The sequence below is a fragment of the Poecilia mexicana genome, unplaced genomic scaffold, assembly GCF_051168715.1.
Source record: "Poecilia mexicana isolate PSO_F unplaced genomic scaffold, ASM5116871v1 scaffold_20, whole genome shotgun sequence".
In the NCBI taxonomy this organism is placed as follows: Eukaryota; Metazoa; Chordata; class Actinopteri; order Cyprinodontiformes; family Poeciliidae; genus Poecilia; species Poecilia mexicana.
The window spans coordinates 22,181,016-22,205,847 of NW_028263389.1; the positions used below are offsets into that span (position 1 = coordinate 22,181,016).

General features: G+C 39.6%; 2 protein-coding genes across 2 annotated transcripts; both read right to left on the minus strand.

The window, feature by feature from the left end:
- Positions 1 to 2,945: 2,945 nt before the first annotated feature.
- On the minus strand, positions 2,946 to 9,859 carry crls1 (cardiolipin synthase 1). The gene is made up of 7 exons (XM_088001415.1): positions 9,294 to 9,859; positions 7,114 to 7,251; positions 6,005 to 6,134; positions 5,819 to 5,904; positions 5,070 to 5,138; positions 4,781 to 4,872; positions 2,946 to 3,561 (listed from the first exon to the last, which is right to left on the minus strand). Exons 1-7 carry the CDS (start codon positions 9,717 to 9,719, stop codon positions 3,468 to 3,470), a joined length of 1,035 nt encoding a protein of 344 aa, XP_087857541.1. The 5' UTR covers positions 9,720 to 9,859; the 3' UTR covers positions 2,946 to 3,467.
- Positions 9,860 to 10,237: 378 nt separating this feature from the next.
- mcm8 (minichromosome maintenance 8 homologous recombination repair factor) lies at positions 10,238 to 23,819 on the minus strand. Its single transcript, XM_088001382.1, has 21 exons — positions 23,663 to 23,819; positions 22,896 to 23,142; positions 22,677 to 22,742; positions 21,973 to 22,055; positions 21,739 to 21,888; positions 21,529 to 21,626; positions 21,261 to 21,459; positions 20,281 to 20,366; positions 19,695 to 19,840; positions 19,483 to 19,557; positions 19,263 to 19,401; positions 17,506 to 17,536; positions 17,273 to 17,410; positions 16,616 to 16,676; positions 16,369 to 16,449; positions 15,797 to 15,992; positions 15,490 to 15,703; positions 13,981 to 14,190; positions 13,813 to 13,889; positions 10,895 to 11,084; positions 10,238 to 10,758 (listed from the first exon to the last, which is right to left on the minus strand). Exons 2-21 carry the CDS (start codon positions 23,128 to 23,130, stop codon positions 10,666 to 10,668), a joined length of 2,568 nt encoding a protein of 855 aa, XP_087857508.1. The 5' UTR covers positions 23,131 to 23,142; positions 23,663 to 23,819; the 3' UTR covers positions 10,238 to 10,665.
- Between the last annotated feature and the right edge of the window lie 1,013 nt (positions 23,820 to 24,832).

The following is a 24,832-nucleotide window of genomic DNA, read 5'->3' on the forward strand; positions in this document are numbered from 1 at the left end:
AGCATAAACACTATGCTGCTGTTAGCTCCCACGCTAAAGGGAGATGAAAACATGTAAATTATGATGTAGCAAACTTTACCGTCTACTGTTGGGTCTGTATCTTACCAGAGAGACAATAGTCTAAGAATTGTCTAGTCCAAGCCTGTAGCATAGAGGGGAGGATTCTCTCCATTTTTATGAGATGTGTGGTCCATGCTAGTTTGCAACCTCTACTTTTTATTGTTTATTAGAGCCATGCTTACGTCAACAGTTGACAAAAATGTATGTCAACTTAGCCTGGTTGATTGTTCTAAATGCTCTAGATGGAAACATGCCTTATTCACTTTCCTTTTTTGTAATTGCAACATTTTAAAAGTTTGCTCAAAAGTCACATGACAATTGGATGACAACATAGTTAAAGTCTGTTCACAGACCACCATCCAATCTGATTGAGCTTAGGCTATTTTGAGAGAAAGAACAGGCAAGAGCTGCAAGACGCCAACTCTGATAGACTTCCAGCTGTATCTGCAGTAAAAGGTGGTTCTACCGCATTAATACATTCGGGGCTTAATAAGGGTAAGCTGTACCAAACCCTGTTTGAGTGTGTGGGTGAATAAAAAACACAACCTTTCTTTCATGCTGCTCTATCTACATGGTGCTGTCCAGGAGCGCCGCCTGCAGGATATTATCGGAGGGTGCGCACAATACTGTCACTCCACCTGACGCACACGAGCACAACCACATCTCCAACGCGCGTCATGTGCATGAGGCACAAAACCAGCACAAACCAAAACCACACAAATACAGGCCACAATGTGCATAATGCGCATGGTCCACAAGAACAGCCGATCTAAACCGCCTTTATGCATATGTTGGAATATAGGAATTCATGCAACAATGTTTGTTGCATGAATATCACAATATTTAAAAAAATAAGGAATAATCACAGACATTGACTGTGTTGGTTTTAAGTCTTGCAATCTTCAAAGTAGAATGATAAAAGCAAAAGTTTTTATCATTCTACTTTATTTGTGAACATGACAGCAAAATGTCTTTGATGTCTTCGATGTTTTTATCTTTACTTTTTATCTATTTATGTAAAAGTGGCGAGTGATTGAGGGTCATTGCGCGCACAGAAAAACCCTGTAAACTCCAGACTCTAACAGGTAAAAAAGGTGCACAAAAATCCGTGTAGGACGGCGAAGTCCTAGCGCAAAAATTCACGTGACAGGTGGACGGAGCCTCGTGCTGCAAGGTTGGAGACCTTGTCCTGTTAGGCGACGGGGCCTGGATAATACCTGGATAATACCTGGATAATACCCGTGTTAAACGGACGGCGGAGTCCGGCGAGGACAGGCGCTAAATACTGTAACAAAAGTATGTTACAGTATGTTTAAAAAATCTTTTTCTTTTGTTTCTTTTTTCCAAAATCTCTTTCTCTTTCTTACTGTTTATTCAATGTCACATGCTGTTTTTATTTTGTTTTTAATTATGTAAAGCACCTTGAAATGCCTTGCTTCTGAAATGTGCTATAAAATTTGATTTGATTTTGATTTGAAAAGTTAAATAAATATATACATAAATTGGTCAATTAGTGGTCCTCAGCCTGAAAAAGTTTGAGAAGAACTGGCTAATAGCAAGGATCGCTAGATAATAAAAAATCCATAAACATTTTTTCCTTTACTTATAGGAAAATCTCAAGGTACGCACAGTGCGCACAGCTGCAGGCGCTACTGGTGCAGACAAATGCTGGGTGGGAGGTGGGGGGGGGGGGACACCCAACCAAATTGAAAATGTCACACATCCTCATTTCCGACTTCCCAAGTGTCCTAGAGGGGGTGATAGGAAGCACCAGAGGAGGCGTGTTTACGAAAAACAAAACAAAAAAGCTCCCTGTGGCCCAATGACTCCAACGCCGAGCAGGGAAATAAACTGAACTCCAGATTTTTCATTTCCAGACCGGCTGAGATCTAACATGATTTACCTACAATTTACTAAATTAAAAACAAATAAGATTAAAAACCTCATTAAGAAACAAACATTTACACAATTAATCACAAAGAGATAAAACTTCTGGCTCTCCCAAAACAGCGTGAATTATGTTTTTTAATCTAAAGTATAAAAATTCTAAAGGAGCAGTATTGTGTTTTCCAAGCAGCGCGATTTTATAGCACAATCAAGTAACTATGTTACCTTCAGTTATTATAATATATATATATATATATATATATATATATATATATATATATATATATATGGTATTTTCCGCACTATAAGGCGGACGTAAAATCTTCCAATTTCCTCATAAGCCGAAGGTGCGCCTTATAATTCAGTGCGCCTTATAGTGCGGAAAATACATACATCTCACATGCTCCATTAACCCTTTAACATTTTTACCAGCGTTGCACTTAGAAGTAGCTCATTTAATGAGCTCAACACATGCGTAATTTCATCAGGTGTTTGCTCATTTCTGCTGGCTAGTCTGAAGGAGCTGAGTGGGATAGTGGCAGTGGAAGCTTGGAAACTGCAGCTCAGAGGAGAAGCATTGTCCTTGAAGGCAGAGGCAGGTCTGACTAGTTTTGCATAGCGGTTGCTATGGAGATTAAAGAATTTCTCACATGCATCAAATAATCAAATCAGGACTACAGGTATGTTTTGGATGAGGTAATAGAATATAACATGATGTAAAGCTCTAAAAGTTGATTTTACACCACAGTGATCCTTTAAAACAATAAGCTGATTAAATTAAAATGTAAATGACCAATAAATACTATCACTAATTAAAGGCTGTAATCTGGCTCATTTAGGTTTATCGTGACGCAGCAGCTTGGGAACCCCTGCTGGGATGTCTTTGCTTTTCACCGACTTCGTTTAAAACTCCACTAAACGGGTCAGATGTCAGATTTCTGTTTTAGCAGATTAAACTTTGGTTTTGCTCATCCAATCAAACCACAGACACACCAAAGCAGATTTTCTATTTGTTTTGTTTAATCAGAAATCATTGGCTTACAAAAATTCAGGTTGATGAGACAATGATTCGGTGGACGTTGCATCTGACTGACTATAAGAAATAAAACCAGGAAGAAGAACCTGGCAGCTCAGGGCTTGAGGTTGCCGTGTGCGGCTCCTGATGTGGGTGGAGGAAATATTTTTATTTATGTTTGCAGTTTTTTTCCCCTCCATGCACGTGGCTCTGGACGCACCCGCTGGCAGAGCTGCTGTCTCAGGATCTCTGCAATGAAACCATCTGTGGCTTCACTTGTTTTCCCCCTGCATGCGTCATCGCCATGGTGACCCATGAAGGCTTGTCACAGCTGCTTGTCTTCAGAGCTCCTGGCGACGGTCCATCTGCCTGTCTGTTCTACATTCGCTGCGGCTGATGAGCGGCTGCAGAAGCTTCTTCTGTTTTCTTTTTATTCCTACGAGCGTCTGGGGAGAGGGGGCCGTATCCCGGGAGGGAGGGGGAGCATCCCGGGAGGGGGGTGGCGTCATGGAGATCTGGTGTTCAACACCTTAACAGTCTTGCGGCCGTAATGCCAGTAGCTGTAGCCTGATGCTGCTGTGGTCACAGCTGTGACATACCTGCAGAATCATAAAGAACATAGTTTTAGTTAAAATGACAGCTTTCGTCTGGCTAGATGAGTTTTTCAAATCAAAAGCTCGAACAATGGAGAGGATTCATTAAACACCTGTTATACAGCTGATACAATACTGCCCCTAGTGGTAGTGCCAGGAAAACATTGTTATAGATTGAAGTGGGAAACAAAATGCATGTTAAATTTTTTATGGAAAAAAAGAAACTTATTTTGATTTTTAATAAACTTATATTCTATTAAAATACCTCCTCCACAAAGCTGCAACCTTAATTATATTTGAATATAATTCAGCCTGAAGCTCTACAGAGCCAAGCAAAAATAGTTTGATCGTTCTCAGTTCGCTCCGTATTAGTCATTATTTTCATATTTTTACCTCTGAATTTATGATGTTGTCATGAAACTAATCTGAATCCAATTCTGAACCTATTTGACCAACTCTTTATGTTACACATTGGTGGTGGAGTAAGGGCGCACCGGTTGTAGTTTTTCGGCCAACCTTTAAAAAAACAGACTTGTAGATTCTGAGTTTGGTCAAAACCTTTGTTTATTTTTAAAAAGTTGCTAAAAGCTGACACCAGTGGGGATTATTGTTAGGTGGGTCTGCCAGTCAGTCTTCTCTCTCGGCCGAGGGATGATTTTCAGACTTTTGTGGAGGTGGATAAGATCAGCTTCACATGGACGCATCGCTTGATCAGCTAAATGCATAAAAATTGAAGCTGATTTATGGACCCACCTCAGTGGTGATGCTTCCTACTTAAGATCCACAAAAAAACTCAAATGAACATCTGGGAACATCTGAACAGTTCCAGACATCATGAAGACACATGATGCCACATCAAATTTAGCAAGATCAGGTCCTGCAATATTATAAAAATGATGTTATTAAAATATTCAAAATAATACAGAAGAGATCAGGAGATATCAGTTTTGAGAGGAAAGTTTAAAAGTTTGTGGTACTGGAAAAAATAACACTTATTTAAAAATATAGGCTTCTATGTAACATAAATGGCTGCAGTAATTTAGATTTTTATTGTAGCTCCTTATTTGGTCCGAATCAAAATGATCTGAACAAGCAGCATTTACGTGTCCGACACAGGAGGAGTAATTCCTGCTCATTTGTTGCTGGTTTTAGTCGTTTCTTCTAAGGAAACGGAGGAGAGGGTAAAAGTTGAAAGGGACGTCAGCAGAGGTCATGTGATGTTTACCATAAACCCTGCAGCAGGGCGCTGTCCGTATAGTGGAAGACCGGAGCAGCCAGAGAGGCGGCAACCAGGAACAGCTGGATGGCCGTGTTCACCTGAACAAACAATTATGTACATTTTCAGTCAAGGTCATCTTTATGAAGAAGAAATGAAAAGTTTGTTCCAGGTTCAGCAACATTTTTAGGTTTCCGTGAATAAGAAGGAAAACAGAGTGAACACAGTTTCAGAGTTAATGGAGCTCAGCCTGGTTTTTCTCTCAGGTCAGATAAAAAGATTTAAAAGTAGAGCTCACCTTGCTGAAGAGTGTGGGCTTTAGCTGGGCTGTAGTGTAGCAGGGGTTAAAAAACTTACTGAGGGTCACCTGGACAACACGAGAGAACATTTGTTAAAAAGTTATAATAATGAAGCTCACTGACATATAAGGGTCATTTCTGCCACAAAATCCTCAAATTTTGAGATTCATCTAAGTATTTTCTAAACAAACAAAAAGGAAATTTTGAAGTTTGAAAAGTTTAAAACTTCCAAAGTAAAATTGAGAATTATCTCAAAAATCAAATTTTCCACATTTTTTTCTAGAACACATCTGAAATTATTCTCAAAATTGAAGCCTTTCTGGAAGTGTTAGAGTTTCAAAACTCTGAATTTTCTTAGCTTTTTCTAGAATATTTCTGAGTTTAATATCAACATTTCATTTTTGTCTAGCAAATTTGACTTTGGAAACTTAGAAATTTACTTTCTAGAAAATGTCTGAACTAAATCTCAATTTTCTTTTCTTGCAAGTTTTAGACATTCGGAGCTCTGAAATTTCCCAATTCTTTCTTGAAAATTTCTGAGATTATTCTCAAAATTCTCAAACGTCTTTTTGGTGTAAATATACTCTTTTTTGTCTACAATGGTTCAATACTCCATGGTACGTCAATCAGTATAATTCAAACTAGCTGAAACTGTTGAGGCTCCATTGACTTTCCATGTGAACAGTGACAGAAAACCACAGGAGCGTTTGTCAGAACCATTTGCATCCATGTTCCCAGCATTTCTCACCGGTGGAGGAACGGTCTTGTATCTGACCCAGAAGACGGCGGCGATCAAACCAATGTCTCGAAAAATGATTAAAGCCGTCAGCGGAGCTGAAACAAAACACAGCCGGTTAGATTCGTTGCGGCTCTCACACAGATTCTCTGAGTGTTGGTGAATAACAGCAGAGCCGGGGCCTGCTGAGTTTAATACCTGGGATAAGTTCGGCGTAGGTGAGACTCACATATAAAACACTGATGAGGATCTTGTCGGCCAGCGGATCCAGAGCGCTGCCCAAGGCCGACTTCTGAGTGGGCCACGTTCTGGCAATGAAGCCATCCAGCTGGAGGAGACACAGGGACAAAGACGGGACACTGAGACAAGTTTCAGGGTTCTGATTGGCCAAACAAATCAACACACTGCGTGTTGTCAGACGGGTTCTGTTTGAATGATTTCTTCATCACACAACTTCTGGCAGTAATTAGACCGGAATTCAGTTTTTTTAGGTTAATTCTTCTGTTTCTAGTTTTTCATCCCTTTCGTTGGACATTTACTCCGTTTGGTTTTGGATGCTGTGGAGCTGGAAGGACTTTTGTTCTTAATTTTTATTTTCAGATAAAAACAGAGATTTAAAGAGGAGCAGCAACAATAAACAAACGAGGTTGTTTATTCAGTCCCTCCGGGATGTTGCAATGTTTTTTTGTGTGTGTGGTTATTGCAACCTACAATGACTGATTTTGCAGCACCTTTTTCAAAAAGTTGCACATTTTTTAAGCTTTATTTTTGTCATAACATGGTGTTTTAAAAAAGTTGAAATGATTGGACGTAACCTTCCCTTTCCTTCTCTTTTTCACCCTCCCTACCTGAGAAGACCCAGCTTCACTGTCTTACCGCTGTATCTGGACACATTAGCATAGCTAGCTAACAACTGATGATGTCATCTAGGACATGTTGCTGTTGAACATGATCTCTGCTGTCTGAATATTGAGCTGTTAGCATTTCATAACAGCCATGAGACTGTCGTACAGCAACAGTCTTCAGACAGAGGCTGATTTAGATTTGTTGCAAGACTGACTGCTACTGGAAATCCTTCCTGCCCAAAGCATCACCACCCACAACGACTCTCTGAATTGACCAGAATGATTTTAATTAATGTTTAATTTTCTTTGACATAAATTAAGTATTTTTGAATTGAACTGGAACATTAAAGTGCAAGTCAAAAACAAGCAATTTCACACAGAACTATACATTTTTTAAAGCTTTCACTTTCACTGGGATAAATAAGACAAATTAGTAAAAAGATAAACTAAGAAAAGCATTACCAGGTCAGTGGCTCCTGCCAAAGTAAACAGACCCAGGCTGAGGTCAAAGTGCTGCTGGGTGATCAGATAACCCAGATATGGAGCCAGCAGAATCCGACACATACACAGCAGGTTGGGGATTGTCCATGGGTTCTCATACTGCAGAGAGAGGAAGAGGTTACAAACAGGTTACAGCTGGAAGTTAACAAAAAAAAAATCATCAAAGCTCTTCCTGGAGCAAATCTCATCTGTCTGCGTATCTATGCTGACTTGACTTATCCGTGGGGTGTGGAGGGAACATATATTATCTATCATTTTCTGTTACCAAAGTTTTTTTTATCAAGGTTGTTTTGACTTGAGGAAATGATATTTAAAGGGGCAAGTTAATGTCACCAACCAACACAAAACATAACTCTAAAATCTAATAACTTTAACATCAGTACCGTCTAGTGCACTGTTAAAGCAGTGGGAGCAAAAAGTTGAGCCTTTGTACATTTGACATACATGTGATGGGGAGGTCACTGCTTGCCCCGCCTTTATACAAGACCAAAAACACAACACAACCGAACTGACAGGAGAAGTCTTTGTCTACCTATGAAACTGATTTACCACCACAAAGGTCAGCCACTATGTCGCTTAATTTAGCAACTTCTCTGACAAAAAAAATTTAAAACATTGGTATCAGCAGGTCAGGATTTTTAAACTTTTACTGCAAACTTTTATCCTAATTGTCACTTGAAAATATTTGCAGTTCTGCCAACAAAGAGAAAAGTAAAAATTTCTCACAAAAGTTTTTCTTCAGACCGTTCTGGTAAACCATGTGAAATGCTGGTTGCTGCTGACCTTTAACCCCACTTCTTGCAGAAATATGAACTCTAGATTTACCTAGAATTTTAAGCAGGAGAGTATCTATCAACTTAAACATATTGTCAAAAAGAGCAACACACAGAAATTTAGGTTGTCTTCTTCAAGTCTGGCTTAAGATCACAGTATTCAGAGACAGGCTGTCAAACAGGAATCAAGCTCCACAATAAGACTCCAGATTTTTGTGACATTAAAATCTCTCACTGCAGTCAAAGAAAAGTTGCCTTTAACAAATATTGATAAACGAAGATGTTAAAATAATCAATAAAATGATTAGAACAACAGCAGACTAAACCAGAATGACTTCCACTCCAACACCTTGGGTCTGAAGAATTGGATGGATGAAATCCGCTCTGTTGTCCTTAATTCTTTCTGAAAGGTCATGATGAGGAGATCAGAACATTCAGCTTCAGGTCTGCACTTCTTCTGAGGATTCTCTTCCAGAGAGGAGTCTGCACTCACTGCGTTCAAGGGTGATTTATAAATCAAGCCTATCTGGAGACTTTTTTTTTTTACAATAGACATGATCTGGGCTGAAAGGCGACAGATATGCTGCAAGTAAGGTCAAGTTCTCCAAAACAATCCAGGTCAACAGATTGTTTTATCGCGAAGCCACACAATCTGAGAAATAATTTGTTTTTGTGCTGTGGGAGGAAGCCAGAGTACCTGGAGAGAACCCATGTACAGAAGGGGAGCGCATGCAAACTCCATATAGACAGTAGGGTTGCACTGATCACCGAAGCCTGGCCTGTCGATTCTGGCCGATACTGATTGGTTTTGGTCAGAAATGTTGCTAAATATAACAAGAAAGTGTGCCAAACACTGATCACATTTTTAATCATGAACAGTCCAGACCTTGTGATAAGGTCAATAAAAAGTGTTATTTCTCTAAAAGCATACTATTGCCAATATGCAGATTAGTTCAAATATCCTGACATGACTCCATACAATTAGCCGGGAAACTTTTTTAAACTACTCTGAATAATTAAATACTGTAGTGTTTGATAGGATCAATTTGAATGTATGTGATTGAATATTTTGTTTTTCCAAAGTGACTTGAGACATTTGTTGTGAATTGGCGCCATATAAATAAACTGAATTGAATTATAATGCTTTATCTTTCTGCTGTGGGAAAATATACTTATACGCCTAAACTTACGTCCGCTATTCTACAAGTACGGTAACTGATTAACTTGTTAATATAGTAAAAACAAGAACATCATGCCACCTATCCTTTTTAGTGACCTTGGTTGAACTGTCCGTGTGGGAAGCTGCAGCCCTCTGACCAGTGGGAGGGTTAACAGCTGTGGCTGCCTCTGTCCCCTGTTCGGACTCACCAGTTCTTTGAATTTGAACAGTCCTTGTCCCGGTACCGTGTCCCTGTCCGCTGCCGTGGACCTGTCAGACGCCTCCTCGGTCTTTCTGCTGCAAAGTCCTCGAACTCTGGGGAGAAACAGCGGCCTCAAAACGGCCGCTGACCTTCCAACTCCTCTTCGGTGCACAAGCACAGATCCCTCCGCGAGTCCAAACATTTTCACTCTCTGGAGGCTCGAGCGCGAACCCCCACAGTCCGTCCATTTGAGTTTGAAGAGCCACGAGCCACTAAGTCGAGGCCGTGTGAGCCTCACGCTCACCGGGGCAGGTGGCTGTCCGAGTCGCCATATTGGGGGCGCAAGCCGACATACACCCGGGCAGCGCTCAGAAACACTCGCTGCCTTGAGAAACAGTGAAGCGGAAAGCCGGCTCAAACACGTCGTTATCATCTTCGAGAGGCTCGCATTACTGACCGGCTGCCCGTGTGTCGTTTCCCCGCGTGCTCATCGTGAGTTACTGAGCCTGATGGAAACCCTGCGAGGGAAGCAAGGCTGCCATGTTACCGGAAATGCATACGGCACAAGATGTCGTAAAACATAGTTGCGTTTCAACATAGACATAATATAAGGATATATGCTTATATTATATCCATAATATAAGGATATATGCTTATATTATGTCTATGGGTTTCAAAATAGTTTCAGAAAAAAGTTCCTTTATTCTGCTCAATCTGAGACTGTATTATATTATGGAAGCCCATTTCCGCCATGAAAGAAAAAATAAAAGACCAACAGGAAGTCATAATTTCGACTTTCAAAGTCATAATTTCGACTTTATGACTTTGAATCTCATAATTATAACTTTGAAAGTCGAAATTATGACTTCCTGCTGGTCTTTTATTTTTCATTTCATGGCGGAAATGGGCTTCCGTAGTAAGATTCGCCGTTTTAAAATAAAGTCTGTCGTATTGAATGAAACGCTCGACACAGAAGAATAGTTTATTTACAACAGAATTTGCACAAATAGTAGTTGTGCATATTTACACAGTTATCTACATAAAGAGAAAATTCATTTTTGAAAACAACTGTAGTGAGATTAAATAAATTAAACAATTAGCATATTCATGCACTTTAGCTCGTATGTGAATAATAGCTACTACTGCTGGAGACTTGCATTCCTGACAAATGCTGCAGCAGACATCCAGGAAGATGCACTTTAGAGGGTTTTTGGCTGGATTCACTCCCTTATTTTCTTCTGACCGTCAGCATTCCCTCTACTCGTTGCCTGAGAATATTATCCCCACACAGGTTTTCTTGTGTTTTTAGTTTTTTGCCTTTTTACAAATAACCGACCAAACACCAAGTAAAGTCTGTGTTGGGCAGTAGTGTCCAGCAATCACATGGTCTGAAGTTGGTACAACTTGGGCCCTTTCTTTAGCAGGAAGCCCTGTTCATTGAGGGAACTCAAAAGACCTTGAAAATCCATCACCTGGAAGGAATCAACAGCATAAAGTTGTCGTTAGAACTGGGATTGTAGAGAATGTATTAACTTTACTCACCCAATAATAATTATAAATGATGAGCACGTCTATGTGTTTAACTTTTTTCGGGTCAAGAACTTTCACCTTTATGTTCATTTTGTCAGCTACAGATCGAATCGTCTGCAGGTCGAACTGCTTCTGATTGGTCCTCTGAGCGTGTGAGTGGAGGGCGCTGACCAGCCGCTTTGCAGCGCCTCGCTGACTCATGCCAGAGCCGAGCTGAGAACGTTCAAAGTCCAGGTTTCCCAGGCCGTCTGAATATGTATCAGCTAGACTTCAAACAGAAACAAAAGATGTTTACGTCGCAGTACACAACACAATAAGACAGGCCCTCACCTCTAGAAACGAGCAGACTTTTACACTACCTTGATTGTTTCGAGAAAGAATAGAAAAAACTAAAGTAGGGATACACCCAGGTAAAAATTTAAATGGAAAACAAATAAACATTGTTTGGACATTAATATTGGCTCAGTTTTACTTTCCAGACCAATACTGCCATGTTAAAAGATGACTAACATCAACTGATACTGATAAATTGTGCATCCACAGTTAAAAGAAATACAGTGCTTTACAACTATGCTCATATACCTTCAACTTTTCAGTGTTTTTTTCATATTACAACCACAAACTTGAAAGTAGTGTGTGGTTCTCCAAGTTGTTCTGTTTTTTCTTCAATGCATCTGTATATAGGCCTGTCACGGTAACAAATTTTGCTGAATGATAAATTGTCCCAGGAGTTATCACGATAAATGATAGCATTGTTGGTTTTGAGACCATTGTCAAGTAATGCAAAGGCAAGAACACATTCTCAAAGACCAATAATCTGTCATTTCTAATGAACAGTTAAGACTGGAAGAAATTTTAGATATTTTAGAAAAAAAAAAAATAATAAAATGATCAACAAAGTCTCTGTAAACAAAATTCACCAAACTAAAGACTTTTATCATCCAGTTTTTGGGAGAAAGAAAGAGAGAAAAGAGGAAAAAACAAATCATGCACATGGAAATTATTGAGTTTGTTTTACTTTATCATTCGATTAATTTACTGCTTATTGCGGCAGGCCTACAGTTGTACTCACCCCCTTCCTCTAAACACTCCTAAGTAAAATCTAAATAAGCAGAAATCCTGTTTTTACATGTGTAAAGCTGGTAGCAATATACCCAAAATGACTAATTGCAGCAAAAAATAACTCCAGACAGTATTCAAGCAGCTTAAATACAAACACGTCACAATTTTTAGACTTTTTTTTGCAAAATATTGTAGAAAATCATGTTATTTCTCTTTAACTCACATTTAATTCACCACTGCTTAAAAAACCTGGCCTTGATCCTACTGTTCTGGCTAACTATCGGCCTATTTCGAAGCTGCCTTTTCTTTCTAAGGTTTTAGAAAAACTTGTGTACCGTCAGCTGAAACAGTTTTTAGATGACAATGGCATTCTGGAGGTTTTCCAGTCAGGTTTTAAAACTCTTCATAGCACAGAATCTGCTTTAATAAGAGTTTTTAATGACATCCTTCTTGCATGTGATTCTGGTCACCATGTTGTTCTGACCTAACTGCTGCCTTTGATACAGTAGACCACGACATTTTAATATCGCGATTACACCATGTTGTAGGTATTGGTGGCACTGTTCTTAAATGGTTCAGGTCTTACCTGGAGGAGAGAACATTTTCAGTCAAAATTAGTGACTCTGAATCATCTGCTGCTTCAGTGCCTTATGGTGTCCCACAGGGCTCAATTCTGGGCCCACTGCTTTTCTCTTTGTATTTACTGCCTCTGGGTTCTGTCCTCAGGAAACATGGGATTTCATTTCATTGATACGCTGATGATTGTCAGATTTATTTGCCTCTGAAGCAAAAGGATGTACTTTCTTTCAAAGATCTCCTGGCATGTCCAGGTGATATTAAAGCTTGGTTGGCCTTGAACTTTTTAAATTTTAATGAAAACAAAACAGAGGTGATGGTGTTTGGACCCAGTGGCTCCTGTGAGTCCTCCTCTGTTGACCTGGGACCCTTGAAGGTTTATTTTAAACCTGTTATTACAGATCTTGGTTTTAAGGTGGACAGTGATTTTAAATTGGACAGCCAAATCAGAGCCGTGGTTAAGTCCAGCTTTTATCATTTAAGGCGATTGGCGTCAGTGAAATCTTTTCTTTCCAGGCAGCATTTTGAAACAGTGATCCAGGCTTTTATTTCGACTCGACTGGATTACTGTAACTCACTTTATCTGGGAGTCAGTCAGTCGCTGCTCTCACGTCTGCAGCTGGTTCAGATGCTGCTGCACGACTTTTGACAGGAACTCGACAGAGAGAGCATGTGACCCCTGTCCTGGCCTCACTTCACTGGCTGCCTGTATATTTTAGGATTCATTTTAAAATCCTTATGTTTGTTTTTAAATCACTGCATAATCTTGCCCAGGCTTACCTCTCTGAGCTTCTTCACCCCTACACACCCTATCGGTCTCTCAGGTCCACAGATCAGCTGCTCTTGGAGGTACCGAGATCAAGAAGGAAGCTCAGAGGGGACAGGTCTTTCTCCGTCATGGGTCCTAAGTTATGGAATAACTTGCCTTTGCACGTTAGAGAGGCCCCTTCACTGTCCACTTTTAAAGCTCGTCTTAAAACCCATCTATTTTACTTGGCTTTCAACTCCAGTGGGATCTAGTTTTAAATTGTATGTTTTTGTTTTTAAACTGTAAGTTTTTATTTTATGTTTTTTTTATTGTTATGTTGTGTTTTGATGTACAGCACTTTGTATCAGCTGTGGTTGTTTTAAAGTGCTTTATAAATAAAGTTGGTTTGGTTTTATGAACTTCTTTGTGTTTGTCGATTGCAGGATATCTCAATAGAAAAAGTTCAATGGCTATAAATACTTTTGGAAGGCACTGTTTAGGGTTATTACAGTGAGGAACTTCATTAATTGGTGAAACAGTGAGATAAAAATAAAGAGAACATGGAGTCTCTAAAGTCTCTTCTGATTTGCTGACGTTGCAGCAGAGTTACCTGTGTTTCATGATCTCCACCACATCTTCAGCATCACTTTGTGTCGCCACTTCTCTGAGCTCCAATTTGGCTCTTGCCTAGAGAAAATCAAACAATTGCCGGAAAAGAAAGTCAGAACTTCAGCAAGGTACGATGCACTCACTAAATACCTCAGCCAAACCAACCCACCTCTGTAAGTCTGACTAAGGACTCCAGCTGCCGTGTGGTGATGGGCGTGGCATCAGCCGAGTGCGCTTGGGATCTCAGAGATAGGTAGAAATCCTGAAGGGTTTTTGCCGCTTCAGGACACAGCGTGGGTCGGACGTACTGACGGGCGTAGCTGATGTACTTCCTCAACAGGCATGTTGGAATCACATCGACTGATTCATTTGCTGGAAACTGGAGACAACAGGTGGGACTGGTCAAATCTTGACAGGCTGTACAAACGCCAAGGAGTGCTTAAGTTTCAGTAGATCTCTCTACTTTAACGTTCAGTATTAGAGTTGCCAACTATGAGATAAAGAGTCTGACAGAGTTCATCCTAACATTACAGTCAGCTGATACTTTGGTGCCAGCTTACATCATGATCTTGTGTTGAACATAAACAGAGAAGTTAGGATAAGAACGAAGGACAACAGATCTCCATGTCAAGAGGGCAAGATTGTAACTCAGAAATATGATTTAAATAGTAAATGTTGAAATGAGATCATTTTGGAGCAACGGAAAACTTTAAAAGAATGTAAAACAGGCTTTTCCAAATATAAAACAGAGTTCACATTTTAAATTGTAGGCTTTCCACTGCAATCCCTTGAAGTGCTTGAGCAAGTAAAACTGCTAAGAGACAATCATCTGCCCTACAAGGTCACTGACATTTCAAACCTAGCCTGTGCCTTAACAGAGGGAGGTTAAATGCTTCAAAGACAGTTTTGTTCAGCCCTTCTCCCAGACAGACACAGAGATGGGTCCTCTGATGTAGACTCTTAAATAGCTGCATTTATATTGACTATAGAATTGCACAATTTGACATTACTAAAATAATGCCGCTTAATAGAAGCACGGCAATTTTGAAAAAATAATTTTTTTTTGATAAAGTAAGTTTCGGCACCAGGGTGAGGTGGTATTTTTAGCTATATCAAAATTAATTCATTTTGCAAAACTGCAATGGAAACACTTTTTTCACATCACACGAGTCACACATTTAACAACTGGATATTGCTGCTGGTGCAGCATATTTTTTAATGACCTATTGAATGGACAGAGTTATTCACATGATTTTTATTGCATTTCTTATTTAATAGTAACACAGCAAATGCAAAATGTAATATTTTTGACACTAGCGGAATATTGGCAAAGTTACTTCAGTAAAAGTGTTAACACAGAGGAGTGAAATTACTACAAACTGGTGGTGGCGCTAAAGTATGATAAACTCATTTATTTTAAAAAGATCAGATTGTTTTAGACTGCCTGGTAGAAAAGGCTGGCTCTGTTCTGGAGACTAGTTTGGAATCTCTGGATAATATTATGCAAGGAAGGATTTTTTATAAAATCAAAAAGATTACAGACGACCCAGAGCATCCTAAGTATCAGACAGCAACAGAGCATCTTTAGTCAGAGTCTTCTTCAAAGCTGCTGTAAGACAGGCTGCTGCAGGAGATCCATCCTACCCACAAACATCAGCATCTAAAAAAAAAGTTTTACCTGTAGTCGTTCAGACAGAGGCATGGCTGCCTGCTGCAGCAGGATGGAAGTCTCCGGGTCATTACTTGTTCTGGTCACCGTGGCGCTGCTGGTTCTGCCTTTCCCCGCCCTGTTGGCCATGACATGCTCGGACAGCTGGCGATCATGTGACTCATCTGGGATGTCCAGAAGAAGGAAGACAACGTCGAAGCGGGAGAGGAGGGCAGAGCCCATTCTACGGACACACCAGAAGGAAATTAAAGCCAACCGTTCCACGGTTCCATCCTCCTGAAGCAGCTGCTGGAAGTTACTAGAGGTGAAAACTCACTTTAGATTTTCAGAGACAGTCTTCCCTCTGTTGTAGTGGCCTCCGACAGGGTTAGCAGCAGCAACAACAGACGTTCTAGCAGGCAGAGAGGAGACGATGCCGGCCTTAGCCAGACTGACCGACTGCTGCTCCATGGCTTCCAGCAGAGCCTGCTGCTGGCTCCCCAGCTTGTCGAACTCATCAATGCAACAAAGGCCTGGAAGTACAGGAAGCAGAAAAACAGGAAGTCAGCCTGACACAGAAGGTGCCAACCAACAATGGGCAACATGGACTTCAAATTTTATCACATTTTGAGGTATTCACAATTCACCATCAACATTTCTGCAATACATCTGTTTTTGCAAAGAGTCTATGTTTAAAAACCTCCACATATATTAGTCTTGAAATAAACGTATCTACTATCAGATACTTAAGTACATTGATACTAAACCGCACCGTAATTTCATTGATCATTGATGTTTGTACCCAGCAGTGAAAAAAAAATCAATATGGAAAATTAATAACGCTGTTAGTTTTGGGGAATTTCAAATAAACTTTCCAGAGGAAAGTTCACATGGATATACTTTGACTACCTTGGTCAGCCAACACCAAAGCACCTGCCTCCAGAGCATAATCTCCTGTTCCAGAGTCTCTGGACAGACTCACTGTTAGTCCTTTGGAGATGAACACAAAATGTTACATTTTGGAAACAGAGTATATATAACCATAGTCAAAAGATCATAGAGTGTAAAAAGAGAAACAGTCAAGGTAAAAAAAGAACAAAAACAATACACTCTCTTTCAATTCTAGGATTTGAAGTACAGGCACATAGAGGCTTACCTGTGGTGCTGGTGCTGTTGCCACATACATAGATTCCCCTTGGAGCCACGTTACACACCGCCTGTTGGAGGAGGAACAGAAACAAAAGAGATATGAACAGCTAAACCACCTCAGTCGGTACGTCACAAAAGGATCAGGATCACGATTACAACTTTTACTGGATGATGAATTGTCCCAGAAATTAATGCAATAGACAATAAAACAAAAATTGTTGTTTTGAAATCATTTATAAAGGGGAAGTATTGTGTGTATTCCAGTCACAAAGTGCCATTTTATAGCACAATCAAGTAAGTGTTAACTTGTTACAAAAGTGCTGAGTATATATTTATTTATTTTTAAAGGCATCACAACATGGCTCCTCTATTAACCCTTTAACAACATTTTTACCAGTGTTTTACTGATAAGTAGCTCCTATAATGAGCTCAGCAGATGCGCAGTTCCAGTAGGTATCTGCTAATTGCTGCTGACTAGTCTGAAGGAGCTGAATGAGACAGAAGGTTGGAAACTGCAACTTTAATAAAAAGCAATATGAAGACTCTGTGAACAAAATAACCCTTCAAAAAATATTAATCAGCAGAATGAAAATCACTGAGCTCATTTTAATCTATCATGCAATTAACTAATAAATTGCTTAGTGGGACAGCTCCTCTGTGTTACCTGTAACATCTGACTCTTCCCCAGTCCAGGGTCTCCCACCACCAGGATGTGAGGGTCTCCTCTCACCGGGACGCTGCTCTTGTCTGTGTGTTTCTGTCTGCCTCCAAACAACGCCAAAGCCAGGCCAGCCTTCACCAGCTGCCAACACACAGGAAAACCAGCATGAACACTGAATATGAGCAGCGTGTCTGATTGCTCTGTGAAATCAGAGTGTAATTTCAGTCTGAACTCACCAGATGGCCGAAGATGGCAGGACACAAAGAGCTGGAAGAAGTCAGAGAAGAGCACACGTTAAGAACTTGATACATGTTAAAGCTGTTTTAATCAGATCATTACATGGCTGCTGGATTTCACCAATTATAAATCAATACTGTCAAGTATAACTCCTAGAAGAGCAATGCTCATTTTAAATTAAAAGAGAAAAGTCAAGAACACAGGAAAAAATGAACACAGAGACAAACTCTGAAATCTAGAACTTTAAATATGATTTTAAAAAATGGCTACAATAGGATTCAAATTCAAACGTATTTTATTGACACCAAAGGGAAACTAAATATATTTCTAGCTTCAGTTGATATTATTTCAGCTTTCCCAATGTTAATCAGCTGCTACCCAGTTGCTATGGTTACACATTATCACCAAATATCAAAGCATGAAAAATATTGCCAAAAACCTGTACAACTACACTGCATCCAAAACATAAAGGAACAGTTGTCAAAAAAAGTAATTTCCCACAGAAAGGCAGGAATGAAAGTTTGAAAAAGAAAAAAAAAAAATCAATGAAAGTACAGACCTGCTCCAACCTGCTGAGCGGAGCAATTCTACAACCATTCAGATGAACTCCAGACTGTTCCAGATTTAAATTGGAAGACTTCTCAGTCTTGTGTGTAAATACAGACGTTTTCAATTCACTGCAGATATATCCATCAATTTTGGCCATTGTAAGAAAAACATCACAAAAAAATCCTAAAATGCATAAATGGACAGATGGACCCTTAACATGTCCTGTAGTAAGTGGTTTCAACTTTGACCAGGTCATGTTAAATAAATCACATGCTCCACCAGTTTTTAGGACTTCCTTCTAATGAATATCCTGAGATATCTCTGCTACTGTCTCCTACTACCGTACTCTCCAATGTTGTGATATTTGCTGTTATTTCAGTTTGTAAGTTAATCTTTTCCTCTGATATTTTTCTCTCTTCACAGAAGTTGAAGTTCAGTTTTAGCTGCTAAACTTTCCTGAAGAGAAGGAATCATCAACAGAGACACAGCTGCCAATAACTTCATATTCATATATTTGAAATGACTTACTATTCATGCTCTTGTGGAATAACCAGTGGAAAAAAATAGTAGAAAAAACATATCTGACAATGATGTCGATTTTCTTTTTTATTTAACATCACTAATTGAAATTTACTGAGATAATAATGAATAAACATTCTTATTGTAATAAGAAATTTTATAATTTAATCTTTTTGTGTGTGTATCTGCTCTGTCTTCTCAAACCCGCAATCGGTCATGGTAGCTGGACGCCCAGAGTCAGAGTCATCATATTCATTTAAGGAGTTTAAAATGGGTCTGATGTAGCAGAGCAGAACTGATCTGCAAGTAATTTTACTTTAGAATTAAATACATGTTAAACATTTCATCCAGTTCAATTAAACAGATCCATATAGGTCAAGTGTTCAACAAAAAGTCTTAGTAAGTCCAAAAACGTAGTATATGATTACATAGATTAGCTCATCTATGTAATCATATAATATCTAGAAATTCTGGCACTGCTGTGGTGTGGCTTGTCATCACAGTCCATATCGCCAAACACAGCAATAAAAACACACTGAACTCTTTGATTTGATTTCCCCCCACTATCGTATTTTTCATGCCTGACTGAAGATTTACACAAATCATTATTTTGAACCTTTTGATGATTTTACAATAATACCACGAAGCATGAAGCAGTCAAACATACTGCAGACAGCGATAAACTTACTGCACGATGAGTCGCAGCAGGTTCGGCTGTGACTGGATCTCCTGGATGGCGTAGAGCTCCTTCAGACTGAACTCCTCTCCTCCTGTGCGATCTTCCCTCGATCCTCCTGACTCTTCACCTCCACACTTAGACAGCTGACCTGAATATTCAGCTCATATGAACTTTGTCCTGAACTCTTAGAGGGAAATGTGGCATGGATCAAAAACATGCCTGCCGGTACCTTTGGTGTTGCTGACTGAAGTAGCTTCGATGTAGAGGAGAAACATGCACTGATCTTTATTTCCTCTGGAGCTGCCTGCAGTCAGAAAGCAAATGTTTGAACTATGTGATGAAGACATCTGACTGGACGGGTGGTGTCTGAGGTTAGTCCTATTTGTCACTGCTGAGGATACATCTGTAACCATGATCAGATATTAATATGTATGTTTGCACCGTCATTGATGACTCTGACTATCCCCGTAACGGTGACTGCATCTCCTGGGACGCAGCTGTCGCAGAGGTCAGAGGTCAGGTGACACTCCACGGTGCGAGGGATTCGTCCCGTCTCCCTCTGCTCGCCGCCCATCAACTCCTGCACCCTGAGGAGGCGATAGAGATGCATTTCACAGAGCTCAACAAACACTTTTTTCATTTTTGATCTGCCTTTCAAAATCTTTTTCATATGGAGATACAATTTTAGCTTCCTAAACAGTTTTTAAAATGTTTAACTTTTTTCAAAAATGATACATGTGCTACAAAAGCCTTGCAAAATCTGTTACGTAGTAAATTACAGACACATAAAAAATAGACTTTTTTTAAACAAAATTTGCCACAAAATTGTAGAACTTGCAATATCTGAAGACCACACCTTCTGAAATCATCAGCATGTAAAACAATAAATAAACAATCCTTCATAACTCCATAAATCTGTCTGCACAATGTCCCAACTAAAATTTACGGCTGATGTTATATTCTCTGTAGGCCAAACCCAACAGCTTTCATCTCCTCTACACAGAGAATATGATCATTATGCCCTTACTTGATGATTTGCCAGTCTACTGTCTTTGTGGAGGGAGAACTTCGAAGAGGGATGAAGGAACGAGTACGACATCCAGGCTGGATACACTACGTGATAAAACAAACAAAACTGTGTCGTTATGTACCTGGAATGATCTTTATGGGCCAAAGTGCCTTTTTTCAGTGGAAAACAGTCGTGGTAAAATCGCTTAGTGCTTTAAATAACATAAAATAGGTAAAAACCAGTGATGGGTACATTTCCACTAATCTGAAAATAGCAGAGCTAATTTTTCATTTTAATGCATTAACATTTTGCTAACTTTGAAAACAGTTGGAGCACTTAGCTTCCTCTAAATGAAAATTTCCAGATAAATGAATGTAGGTTTGAAAACTTTCAGCTAAATTAAGTTTGACACCCGTTTTGAAGCTTTGGTGCTCGACTGTTGACAATTCTTCAAGTAGTTAAGCTTAGTGCTAATTCTTTAATAATGAAGCATTTTTTTGTTTAACGCATTAGCGGTTTTGCTAACTTTGAAAACGTTTAGCACACTTGGCTTCCCCTAATTTAATTTTTCCAGATAAAGCAGCATAGTTTCGTGAATAAAGTTTGACATCTGTGTTGAAGTTTTGGTTATTGACTGTTAAGAATACTTCACACAGATAGCCGTGGTAGATATTAACATAGTTGAATTTAGCAGGTTAGCATTAGCTTCTCCTAATAGCATGCTGGAATAGCGCTTTGGCGTTTAATGTTTATGACTAGTGCATTGGGTTTTAGCCCAAATAACTTTTTAGCTAGCAGATAAATGAATGTAGGTTTGAAAACACAAACTAGCTAGAAAGGGTTTACTAGCAACTAGTCAATGGTAGCCTCAACTGCCTTGAGTCACACAACATATTGAAGATGTCTGCTTGTGACTCAAATCTTTGCCTGACAGAAAAGTCCCAAAGTCACCAAATTTGTGAAACCAACCCAGATCACTTTGAAGTGTGTGTTCAAACCTTCGTAGGTGTTGCATATTTCCCATGCTGCAGTGGTAGGGTCAGAGTGCTGGCGCATGTCTGGCACTTGAACGCCATCCTGGTACACTGAGGCCTGATGTTGCTCACCCGGACCACGGTTCCTCTCACACACACCATCCGGCCGAACACACTGGCTCGCAAAGTCCGCAGTGGAGTCAGCGGCTCGTAGTTATACAGCCTGCGAGGGAGAACCTACAGCTCAGCTGGGACAGTGAAACAACTTCCTGCTCTGTACGGCAGTCAGTACCTCACACTGATATGAGGAATATTGATGATTGGTGTAGCAACAGGAAGTTCCTCGTCTTGGAGCTCTGCAGCTTGTTTTTCCAAATCTGAAGTCAACACCTGAAGCACACACACACTCTTCAGTTGGAAATGTAACAGCAAGCAGACTAACTTCACAAATTAAAATAGATTTATGTGAAGAATATTACATTCAATGGCTTTTTGTGTTTACCTGATGAATGGCCACGCCCAAACAGTTCAGTATCACATCTGGCTGTTCCCGCAGGTCTGTCACAATGTCAGTGAGAGCTTCACACACGGCTTTATTCCCAGTTAAATCTGTGTAATCCACCAGCACACTGCCCTGGCGCTCAATCTCATCCTACAGAAAAACACAACTGTTCTCTTTTACTCACCTTTTGCCGAGAAAACACAAAGTATAAAAACATACCAACACAGGCCTTACTTTATCATACAGATGGATCTGGGATATGAAGTACTTCTCAAACACTTTGATCTTCTCCACACTGGGCGAGCTCTCTATGAAACCTTAGCAGGAACAAATGGAAATATTCTCAAAATAAATACAGATGTAAACATTGTACTTTTGTTGTGTACAGTCAGGCTTTACTTAATTTCCGCCAGGCTAAACTTTGTTTGCTAACTAATTTTAAATATGTTTTTTGATACACCAGTGACAGTGAAAGCAAAGACGGGTTAAAGAGCATTTTTGGTGAAACTGTAGAAAACTGTGAACACATAAGGATTAAAGTTAAAACATTACACCAGGGGTCCCCAAAGTCGGTCCTCGAGGGCCGGCATCCTGCATGTTTTGTTCTCTCCCTGGTTTAGCTCACCTGCATCAAATGATGGCTCGTTAGAAGGTCTAAGATGAACATTGACCAGCTGAAAAGGTTGTTACTACAACCAGGGAGAACTAAGACATGCAGGATGCCGGCCCTCGAGGACCGACTTTGGGGACCCCTGCATTACACAAACATAGAGAAATGCATTCTTTTGTAACAGAACAAATTAATAAAATTAGGCTGCAAGGCTTCTCATAACAAAACAAAATGCAAAAATAATTAATAACATACAAATCATTGAAATTTTACCAAGTTAAGTTAAAATATGAGGCCACATATGTCCTGTAATGACACATCAACTTACCTTCTGTGAAATACAGAGCCCAGCCTTTATATGGACACAGTGCATCAAGAGTGGTCTGGATTGGGGCTGAGTGGACAACAGTAAAGCAGTCTGGATGAAGCTGAAAGAACTTTTTATTTGTTCTAAACTAATAAAAATGGTGACATGAAATTTTTGGAGGTGATTTGAAATAAATAAAGCAAAATTCCTACTAGATACAGAAATAATAATGGAGCTCACCTCTCTGGGAGCTTAAAGGTGGATTTCCACTAACACCACCTCCTCGGCTCCCTCCACCTCCTGCTGCTGACCCTCCTCTCCACGGCCTCCTCCACCCTCCCTGTACTCTCCATCCACCGTTTCCTCTTCCTCTCCATCCATTCCCACCTCCTCCTCTCCATCCACCGTTTCCTCTTCCTCTCCATCCCTTGTTCCCACCTCTCCATGAGCCTCTAGAGGTTCCCTCTGTACTCATTGGGGGAAAAGTCTAAAAACATTTTGAGAGTTAGAAGCACAGATTTCACTTTTTAAAAAATGCTCAGTTAAATGAAAACACACCTGCTGCGTACACAAACGAGTCATTGTGCAAAGGAGATCGTACATCTAGCACAGGATTTATCACTGCAGTCTTCCAAGAGAAATAAGCCATGGCCAACACTTCTATCACTTGATAGAGCCAATGAATGAAACAGGTAGCCTACATAGTTAGTTATTTTTAGCCACAAACACTGGCTTTTTAAGGTGTTTCCCAGCTCTGTTGACTTTTATTTGACGGTTGTCAGACATGATGAAAATGGGTTATGATAGGGAGACATGCAGGTCGTCTGGACGGGATTCGAACCTGTGACGGCCGCGGGTCGTACGCTGTACCCCTGCGCCACCGGTACCCACGTAACACCCAAGTTTTTTGTTGTTTTCAGTTACACTGGGATTGCTTAAATAATCTCATTATTATTACCTTATATTATCATAGGAAATCTAAGAAAGCTACATAAGGTCGTACATACCTTTCGTTTTGAGTCGATAAGATACTATAACTGCTCTGTAACTAGACCAGTCCACTAAATATCACTTTTCCCGAAACGCTTCGACAATTTGTTAGCTAACTAAAGTGTCAAAATTCCCTCCACTGACAACAAGCTTCTTCTGCTGCTGCTTACAACACCCCGGGTTGCGAGGTGCTATACTGCCCCCTGAAGGACACCAAAATAACTACAGGTATACATTCAATCTCTCTCTCTCTCTCTCTCTCTCTCTCTCTCTCTCTCTCTATATATATATATATATATATATATATATATATATATATATATATATATATGGAAGTGTTTCTGAAACAAACACCCAAGTAATTATGCATAGGAGCCAATATGTGGCGACAGACATAGACATTTTCAGCTGTGAAAAATGTGAAAGAAAAACATCCAGGCAAACCAACTGGCCTCAAAGTAATCTCCCCTTAGATATAAAATAGGCAGTAAAAAAAATAAAAATGAGCATAGACAACAGTTTGTAAACAGCATGTAAGAAAACTGATGGAAATTCACATACAGAAAAGACAAAATATAGAAATGCTATTTCTCAAAAGCTGATATGAAAACTTGAGCCAAATTATACGAAAGTTTGAGTTCAGTTATTTACTTTCTACTAGCACAATCATGTTACCAACTGTTAGTTTGACATGTTTTGTAATATCTTCAGTTGCATGCTTTTTGATAAGACTATTGTGGCTTCGATAAAAATAAATTGTAGTAACGAACTGAAATATGTTTAAGATTAAGAACAAAAGGATTTGTAGAGCGACTAGAGGACAAGAAATCCATATTAGTTATCTAGCCCCATCTTCTGGACATTTTTATAATAACAACATACTAGTAAGTATTGAAAGAGCTGCACTATTTGTTATGTGCAGATCTATCAGGTGTTTGCTAATTGCCATTAAATATATTAAAATATCTGTTTGTAACTTGAGAAAATATGAAAATATTAAATGGCTAGGTAACACTTTATTTGAAGGGGGTGAATAGGACTGACATGACACTGTCATAAACATGACATAACACCTGTCATGAACATGAATAAGCCTTCATGAATATTTATAACTGTTGTCATAAAGCGTCATTCGGTAAATGATGACACTTTTAATACAAAGTTGACATTATTCAAAATGTCTTTGT